At 41.5% G+C, this 9,558-nt stretch overlaps 1 protein-coding gene across 1 annotated transcript in view; it reads right to left on the bottom strand.

Moving 5' to 3' along the window:
• Positions 1–4,730: 4,730 nt before the first annotated feature.
• LOC146457009 (uncharacterized) overlaps positions 4,731–9,558 on the bottom strand; it is a 48,064-nt gene continuing 43,236 nt past the window's right edge. Inside the window, exons 27-28 of the mRNA XM_085092465.1 lie at positions 6,664–6,780; positions 4,731–5,524 (exon numbers count right to left, since the gene is read on the bottom strand). Coding sequence (XP_084948591.1) covers positions 5,429–5,524; positions 6,664–6,780 — 213 coding nt within the window. The 3' untranslated portion in view covers positions 4,731–5,428. The remainder of the gene's footprint in view (positions 5,525–6,663; positions 6,781–9,558) is intronic.

Here is a 9,558-nt window from a genome sequence, read left to right as displayed (position 1 = left end):
ATGATAATCATTGGAGACTCGATCATCAAGGGATTGCGAAGAGATTATTAAGCCGAGCGGCAAAAAGACGCGTAACCGTAAGAAGCTTCCCGGGTGCCACGACTACCGATATGAAGCATTACCTTCAACCGTGCGTGGAACTGAACCCCAAGATGATTATTCTCCACATCGGTACGAATGATCTTAAAAGTTCAACTTCCCCGCGAGAAGTAGCAGAGAAGATCGTGGACTTTGGAAACAAGGTCTCAAGGTCTCCTGACACCCAATTAACAATCTCGTCACTAACAACAAGACTCGATGAAGACTCACTCACAAAGAAGGTAACTGACTGTAACAAAGTTTTAAGAACCTTCTGTAACCAAAATGGATGGGGTTTTGTCCAGCATTCCAACATCGACGAGTCCTGTTTGAACAATCGTAAACTTCATCTTATTAATAAGAAGGGCATCGCTGTTTTAGCTAGTAACTTAGTGAATATATTGAACATTGATGGGAATCTTGCTTACTAACTGGGGCGACATCTGATTGCACCCCTACGAGTAGTGCCCAGAGCAATCCAAGTACTATCATTCCAAATTGCCGCGGATTTAAAATGGCAAGCCTGAATATTACCAGTCTATAGATGAAGTTCGCATTATTCTAGATAAACAAAACATCGATGTATTGGCCATAAATGAGACCAGACTAGACGACAATATTTCCGATGTCCGGGGGTATGACATCATCCGGCGCGATAGGCCTTTAAATGGGAGATCCGGTGGCGGTGTATGTTTTTACATCCGGTCAAACATAAATTATTCGATCCGCAAAGATCTGCAAAATCAGCTCCTTGAAATTTTAGCAATCGAAATACGTAAACCTAACTCGAAACCCTTTGTCGTCACTACATGGTATAGACCTCCGCATTCTCCAGTGGAGCTTTTTTCTCACCTTGACACTTTGTTAGGCAAATTAGATTCAGAAAACGTTGAACATTTTCTCATGGGGGATATGAATTGTAATTTGCTATCTAATGAGAATGTTTATGCTAAGGCTCTCCTGAATGTCACTGACATTTATGGTCTAAAACAACTTATCAATGAACCTACCCGGATTACACCTTCGACAAGTACTCTTATTGATTTAATTTTCACTAATCAACCAAACAATGTCAATTGTTCTGGGGTCTCTCACGTTGCCATTTCTGATCACAGCTTAATTTACGCTTACCGGAAAATTTCAATTCCTACTGCTTCCAAAGGGATTAACCTGGTAAGTTATCGGCAGTTCAAACATTTTAACAGTGCTAATTTTTGAGCCGATATTTTTGCGCAGCCTTGGGATGACCTTAAGAAATTTTATGACCCCAATGACATGTGGAAGAAGTGGAAAGATTTATTTCTTACTGTCTGCGATAGACATGCTCCAATGAAGACCAAGCGAACGCGTAATTCAAAATCAGCATAGATAACTACTATTTTGAAAAAGCGAATGAATTACAGAGACCGCCTTAAACGTAAAGCCATTAAAACAAATGATCCATCCGTTTGGAACCAATTCCGAAGTATGAGGAATCAAGTAAATAGGGATACTAACACTGCCAAACAAGATTACTATAAAAACGCATTCAGAAATTGCTCTGGTGATCAACGCAAAACATGGAAAACTGTTAACGAACTGACTTCACGGAAGTCGAATAAAACCGTTATAAATGAGATAGAATACAATGGGCAAAAATCGGAAAACCAAACGGATGTGGCAGAAATGTTAAACTCCTTTTTTACAGAAATTGGGCCTAACCTCAGCAGACATGTAACGGAGGTTGATAACTCCTTCGCAGAGTTTCTTAGCGAAACTGATAAAGACTTCATGTTTGAAAAAACAACGTCTACACATGTTTTCTCACTCCCATCAAAACTCTGCCGGTCAAAGGCAACTGGTTTAGATAATATTTCTGCGAAATTATTGAGGGAATGCCCTGACTTACTCGCTGAATCTCTCACCATAATATTCAATCAATCCTTGATAACCGGTATCTTCCCTAATGAATGGAAATCTGCTAGAGTTACCCCACTGTATAAAAACTCCGGGAAGCGTACTGAGCCGACAAATTACCGACCAATATCAGTAATTCCAGTGGTGGCCAAAGTTTTTGAACGCATAATTTACGACCAGATATATAAATATCTAACTAGGAATAGCCTCCTTACGCGTCATCAATCTGGTTTCCGCTCTCTACACTCCAAGGTTACGGCACTACTTGAGGCTACTGATAGCTGGGCTTTAAACAGTGATCGTGGCTTTGTCAACGCTGTTGTCTTTTTAGACCTTAAAAAGGCCTTTGATACAGTTGATCACGAAATTTTATTACGTAAATTACAATATTACGGAATACGACGGACTAGTCTTAAATGGTTTGCTTCTTACTTAGATAATCGAACTCAAATCTGTGATATAAATTGTTGTAAGTCAACTCCGAAATTATTGTCATGTGGTCCACAAGGAACAATTCTAGGACCTCTTCTATTTTTGTTATATATCAATGACTTACCGAATTGCTTGCAATTTTCACAGACTAGAATGTACGCTGACGATACCAGTTTGACGTTTGCTAGTACTGACGTTAACCATTTAAATAATTGTCTTAATTATGATCTAAGCAAAGTCTACACTTGGTTATCAGCCAACAAGCTTACTTTAAATCTAACAAAAACGGAGTTTATGTTAATTGCATCTAGGCAGAAGTTATCGAATATTTCTTAGAGACCCTCTCTAACTATAAATGACATGGCTGTGGAACAGGTAGCATCAGCCAAATCTCTTGGGGTCTATATCGACCAAACTTTAAATTGGGAATGTCATATTGAAAATATCTCTAAAAAGATTGCTTCCGCCATTGGTGCAATTAAGCGCATAAGACATCTAATGCCATTTAATATTTTAATCAATGTTTATCATAGCCTTGTTCAACCTCACTTTGATTATTGTAATGAGGTGTGGGGAAATTGTAACAAAGGCCTTTCTGATAAGCTTCAAAAGCTTCAAAACCGCGCAGCCCGCATTTTAATGTCCGCTGGATATGATAGTAACTTGGATGATTTGTTCCGGGCGCTAGGGTGGCGAAAACTCTGTCATCAAAGATTGGATAAAAAATCAATTATGATCACAGGTAGCCCAAGCTCGAAATATCAGCGCTAGTTACGCAACAGTTGAAAAATATAAGGATTTGTATGGGAGAAAAACGGTTTATTTTAGAGGCTAAAAATATGAACGAATTCTTAAATAAAAATCACCCACTTTATTTCTCTTGTGTATGTTTTGCCTGCTATGTGGTTTTTAGGGCGATTTAGCGCGATTCCAGTGAGTTTTATATATAGTTATATATAGAGAGAGAGAGCGATGGAACTAAAACTCACTGGAATCGCGCTAAATCGCCCTAAAAACCACATAGCAGGCAAAACATACACAAGAGAAATAAAGTGGGTGATTTTTATTTAAGAATTCGTTCATATTTTTAGCCTCTAAAATAAACCGTTTTTCTCCCATACAAATCCTTATATTTTTCAACCGTTGCGTAACTAGCGCTCATATTTCGAGCTTGGGCTACCTGTGTTATGATGTATAAAACTCTACCAGAATATTTAAGATCAAGCTTCGTTTTTCGCGATAACTTGAATTATCATTTAAGGCTGGTTTCCATATGATCGCGGATCGCAGATCGCAGACCTTATTGCGATCTGCGATCTGCGATCCGCGATCATATGGAAACCAGCCTTTAAGGAATACTGAAAACACGCTAACTCTTCCACAACCGCGCACTGATTATTTAAAGAAAAGTTTCTCATACAGTGGAGCTCAGTTGTGGAACAGTTTCCCAATAGAATTACGGCAAGCAACTTCCTTGAATGATTTTAAGACTAAATTGAGACGCCACAGTTACAAGTAAGATTTTTAAACACGGCCTCCAAGAAAAGCAGCATTTATTGTTTAGCTTTGGTTATTTTTTAACTTTTATAATCCTAGTTAGGTAGATAAATAGTTAGCTGATAATGATAATCTAAGTAGCTGATGGAAAAACCGTGTATAAATAAAGTTATCCTATCCTATCCTATCCTAAAAAATGGGTCTGCCGAAGGGCTAACGCTCGAAACGTCAGCATTCAAATCTCTCTACGGTGGCCAATTTACCTTTAGTTTTCAACTTTGTTGATAAAAAGCAAACATTCGTCGTTTTTACTCCCCACTGATGCAGTATCACAGTTTCTTTAGAAACCAACTTCCTTATCCATTATGGCTCTTTATAGTCCGACAGCAAACTTAAGCGTTTGTAATTTAAGCATGGCGCCCTATTTTACTACTGCGCATACGTTCAGCGCATCTCGGAATTGTCTGAGAAACTCTGATTTCTTATGGACTGGGGCTACGTTGGCCGATGGAAACTTGGGCGCTTTTCGTGAAAAGACACCGAATCACAGGTTTCATGGCCCCCGGAAGGTTGAGGGGCTAGATTGACGAAGGCCTTCTTAGTTTAGATTCCGGTGCAGCCGTTGGTAGGATAGTCATGCAACGCTTCTTCCCAGACTAAGGAGAATGGTACGAATACTGAAACTGTTAACTTTATTCAACAAGAAAGGCCTCAAAATTTACATAGAATTAGTATCATAATGTTACTGATTCCAATATAGCATGGCGAATCTTTTCTCTTTCAGTGCAAATAAACTGCTCAGTTTACAGGGTGAGAACGGCAACATTGCAAACGAAAACTGAAAACAGCAAATTCGTGAATTTCTCTTAATCAAAAAAGGCATATTTCTTGCGCAAATAGTTGTTTTAACGTGATTCGACTCCTACCCCTGGGATAGGCCTGCTTGAAAGTGTTTTGTTTCGGGGGTTTACCCGAGGGTGATAACAACAAGAATTGAACCCCGCGTAAATGAGAGCTAATGAGAAGCGTTTTCTTGCGGTATTGTTCATTGTGCTCCGCTACATGGCGAATTGAAGTATGAGCGCTGAAGTGAAAGCTAATGATCAACAGAGAGATTCTTTTATTAACGTGCAAACAAGGGTCTTAGTGCGACATATATTTGGGGCGAGCGGCGAGCGAAGCCAACGGCGAGAAGGGGCGCCCCAATCCTCTCACGGTTGGCGCCATGCACGGACGCTCTAGACCCCAGATCGGAGAGCTTGCTTGCAGGCTACTTTTAATTGATGTTTTGCCACTTTCAAAGGGCAAATAATTTTAGGAAATAACATTTTTTCTGATGAGATAACCGTGGATAAATAAGTTATTTGATTTGATTTGAAAGGGTTATTCAAACGAAAGTCCGTTGCTTTGTATGATTCACGGAAGGTACATCTTCTCTCTTCTCAATCCAGTGTCTGTTCTCGCTCTTTTCCTCTGACGCCCGCATCAGAAGATTGATGACTCCTTACTTAACACCAGCGTTTCTTCACTCGATCTGTTTGACTAAATGGAGCCTTGCCAGACCAGCTGCGCCTCCTGAGGCAAGCCACGAAAAAGCTTGCTTATTAGGGTTGAAACTAACCTGGGGAAAACAAAACTTTGAACTGAGTAATTAGTGTTCTAATAACAACTACTACAAGAGAGTGTTAATCGATACCCTTTCAAGTTCAAAGAATACATTATCATGATGGACTAAAACACAGCCAAAGAGGTGCGGTTGTGGAGTGGTGGGGAGGGGAGGGGGAGGAGTCCTCACCAGTTTTCTACGGGGAGGTTCCTCATCGAGGTCCAAACCCTTAACCTGTTATGAGAAGAAAAGGTAATCCTTTCCATATACCTAAACTTACAGTTCTCCCCCACGGTCGCGGTCGTCTAAACTTTATCTCCTAAAATCCCTTCCCTTTAATATACCTCCAGCTTGAATAAAAGGCACCCTTTTTGGGTGGGCTCGATGGCCAGCCACTGTACGGAAAATGAGCCGGCGCCCTCTCTTCGGGGCCTCCCCGAAAAGTCCATTATAGGGAGTAACCCCTCCCCCTGCCTGCGTAACAGGTGTAACCGTGGAGAGCGGGGAGGGAGAAAAGTGAAAAAAGAGTGGGAGATTGGGGAGAGGGGAGGGTCCCCCCATTTCTCTCACTTTTTCTCGCTCTCCCACCCCCTCCCCCTCCCCGATTACGTCTGCTACGTAGGCTACCCCTCCCTCCGTGTGTAAGGGTTAGCGGTTTAGACTCAGAGGTTCGGTAATTCGCGGCTTGGTGGGTCTCTCGATTGCCGTGTTGTTTTAGGGCCAGTCTACATGGAAAGAGGAGGAGCCTGCGGAAGACGTCATTTTTATTATTTTTGCGTTTTTTTTTTTTTCAGGCGTGCGGACAATCTTTCCGAGGAAAAGATCCGTTAAAAATGCATTACCTGAGAACGACGGACTCTTGGTATAGATTTAAGGAGTAAGCCGGGTTATTTCAAAATCGGATCTCCAAACAGGGGGACCTATCCAAGAGGGGAACAAAACAGAGAGGGCTGGCTAGCTTTTACGGTAGGTAATAAACTGCGTAAGCTTGTAATCCATTGCAAGTGGATAAAGAAAATGTAATAATAATAATGATAAAAAATGACGCTTACAACACAAATTACGACACAACATTTTTTTTTCTACACTTGCTGTAAGCTGTGACAGGAGCACAAGGAACACGTTACATCTAAAAGGTCACGCAATCTCCCTACCTTGTGTATTGCCTGGGGATTGTACAAACAGTCATACGGGACCTTCTGCATGGAGTCTGGATTTAAAAGACGTTTAACATCTGGATCGGACTTGGTTATAGCATTTGCAAACTCAAGCTACAGAGACAAAAGAAGATCATGTGCACTGCTTAGTAACACACCATAACAGTTGTTATTATGGCTCCACAGTAGCGCTGAATATTGAGGTCAGTTCTTGCTGGTTTTGCGCCATGACCTCCCGGACCGCTTACCTCGTTATAGTCTATTCTCTGGCCAGTCACGTGCGAATGTATATGAATAATGTAACAAAAGGAAGGCTGAGAATGATGTATTATTCATTGGATGACACAGGCCGCATACTCGGAAAAAGAAAACCCGAGTGCTCCTATCAGGAGTCAAACCTAAAGCCTTCCGATTAAGAGTTCGGATGCTCTACCACTGAGGTTCAAGAGACTTGTAGGAGCTAAGGCCGTTAAACTGGGTTCATGGGACAAACATCTTGAATACTGCTAGGATTGGAATGTCAATGTGCGGCATATGCGCAATGGAAATAAATAAAAGCAAGGCTGATTCCACCTCCATGCAATTGATACATACATACATACGTACATACATAAATCTTTATTTAAACACGATGATAATCAAAGCTGTTAGCTTGTGAGGTCGTGTGTTTACTTCTAACCTAACCTGATCTACATTACATTAGAATATTTCAGGTATCATAATAGTTAATAGTAGGTTAATAGTAAACAAAATTGTGTGAGGGTTGTCCAATACTCACCACTTGCTCGGGTCGTGAAAGTGCCTTTACGACTCGTACGAGTCGTACGAGTCGTGGAACAATTGTTCCACTGGTCAGTTTAGTGCAAGTGGTGAAGTAGTTACATTTTCGTGGAATTACATGATGTTGCTTTTAATTTTTAGGGGTGCATCTCATTAGGGAGACTTAAAAAATATCAGTCCGTGGCGTAAGGCTGTAGGGCCTTAGCAATCAGTTGTCGACTCGTACGGGCCGAGTGGACAGAATGTTTGACGAGTCGACAAAGTAAATTGTCGAGTCGAAAAATGCATCTCATTAGGGAGACTTTGAAAATATCAGTCCGTGTTTGAAGGCTGTAGGGCCTTAGCAATCAGTTGTCGACTCGTACGAGTCGTACGGGTGGACAGAAGCATTTTCGAGTCGATAAAGTAAATTGTCGAGTCGAAAAATGCATCTCATTAGGGAGACTTAGAATATCAGACCGTGTTTGTAAGGCTGTAGGGCCCTAGCAATCAGTTGTCGACTCGTACGAGTCGTACGAGTGGACAGAGGCTTTGTCGAGTCGACAAAGTAAATTGTCGAGTCGAAAAATGCATCTCATTAGGGAGACTTTGAAAATATCAGTCCGTGTTTGTAAGGCTGTAGGGCCCTAGCAATCAGTTGTCGACTCGCACGAGTCGTACGGGTGGACAGAAGCATTGTCGAGTCGACAAAGTAAGTTGTCGGGTGGAAAAATGCATCTCATTAGGGAGACTTGAAAAATATCAGTCCGGGTTTGAAGGCTGTAGGGCCCTAGCAATCAGTTGTCGAGTCGTACGAGTGGACAGAGGCTTTGTGGAGTTGACAAAGTAAATTGTCGAGTCGAAAAATGCATCTCATTAGGGAGACTTAGAAAATATCAGTCCGTGTTTGTAAGGCTGTAGGGCCCTTGCAATCAGTTGTCGACTCGTACGAGTCGTACGGGTGGACAGAAGCTTTGTCGAGTCGACAAAGTGAATTGTCGAGTCGACAAAGTGAATTGTCGAGTCGAAAAATGCATCTCATTAGGGAGACTTAGAAAATATCAGTCCGTGTTTGTAAGGCTGTAGGGCCCTAGCAATCAGTTCTCGACTCGTACGGGTCGTACGGGTGGACAGAAGCATTGTCGAGTCGACAAAATAAATTGTCGAGTGGAAAAATGCATCTCATTAGCCGGGGAGTCTGAAAATATCAGTCCGTGTTTGCAATTCGGCAGAAGGGCCGCAGCCAGTACCGGAATCGGTTGTGTAGTCGTACAGGTGGACTCAAACATTGTTTGCGAGTGTAATAATTCATCTATTTAGGGCGTCAGACTTGGGATATCCTGCACGATTTGTCGATTTGTAAGGCAGGAAGGACGTAGCAATCGGTTGTAGTCAAACAGTACGCGCGGACACAAGCATCGTCGAGTCGACAAAGAAATGTTGATTGGAGAACGCACGCTTTGGCAGTGTTAGAAAATATCCCCAATTTAGTTTAGGTAAAATTGCCGGGCAATCTGTTGTGGCTTTCGGGTTTACGAGTGGCATAACATTTAATGCGGTTTTGTTTGGCATTCGTGGGAACGATTAACATCGACATGCCCGTGCCACCTTATGACGAGGGAACCTGGTGCGAGTGGTTCTAAAGGTACGTAATTCGCCAATATGGCGGTTTCTTGAAGTCATTATGCTACAGAAAAATGTTTCGGAGGTAAGATATTGATACTGCGTAATTGTTATAAGTATGAAGAAAAATTTCATTAGTTAGTTAATTAAGCTTAAAGTTAGGTGCGTGATAATTGTAGAATTGAAGGTAACTTGCGGGGAACGTAACTTTTAATTTTAGTGGATGTAGGCGGAATTTAGGTTGTTGTGGGGGGATTTAAGGTTACATTATGGTATTGTGGGTGTAATGTTAATACAGTCGAATCCTTTCCATATGGACACCGAAGGAACCATGGATAGTGTGCATATTAATGGTGCCGTATAAGCAGGTTGTGTGAATTAAGTCAAAAATACCCATTTTATTGGAGTGGTCTATAGTATAAAGATGGGCTCAAGAAGCATTATGTGTCTGGACTAATGATCTTTCATTGTTAATCGTAGTGAACGACTTATAACGGAAGATAATTTGTT

The sequence above is a fragment of the Pavona decussata genome, unplaced genomic scaffold, assembly GCF_977016875.1.
Source record: "Pavona decussata unplaced genomic scaffold, jaPavDecu1.1 SCAFFOLD_250, whole genome shotgun sequence".
NCBI classification, from domain to species: Eukaryota; Metazoa; Cnidaria; class Anthozoa; order Scleractinia; family Agariciidae; genus Pavona; species Pavona decussata.
The sequence above is the reverse complement of the archived record's forward strand: the minus strand, read 5'-3'. Positions and strand labels throughout refer to the sequence as shown.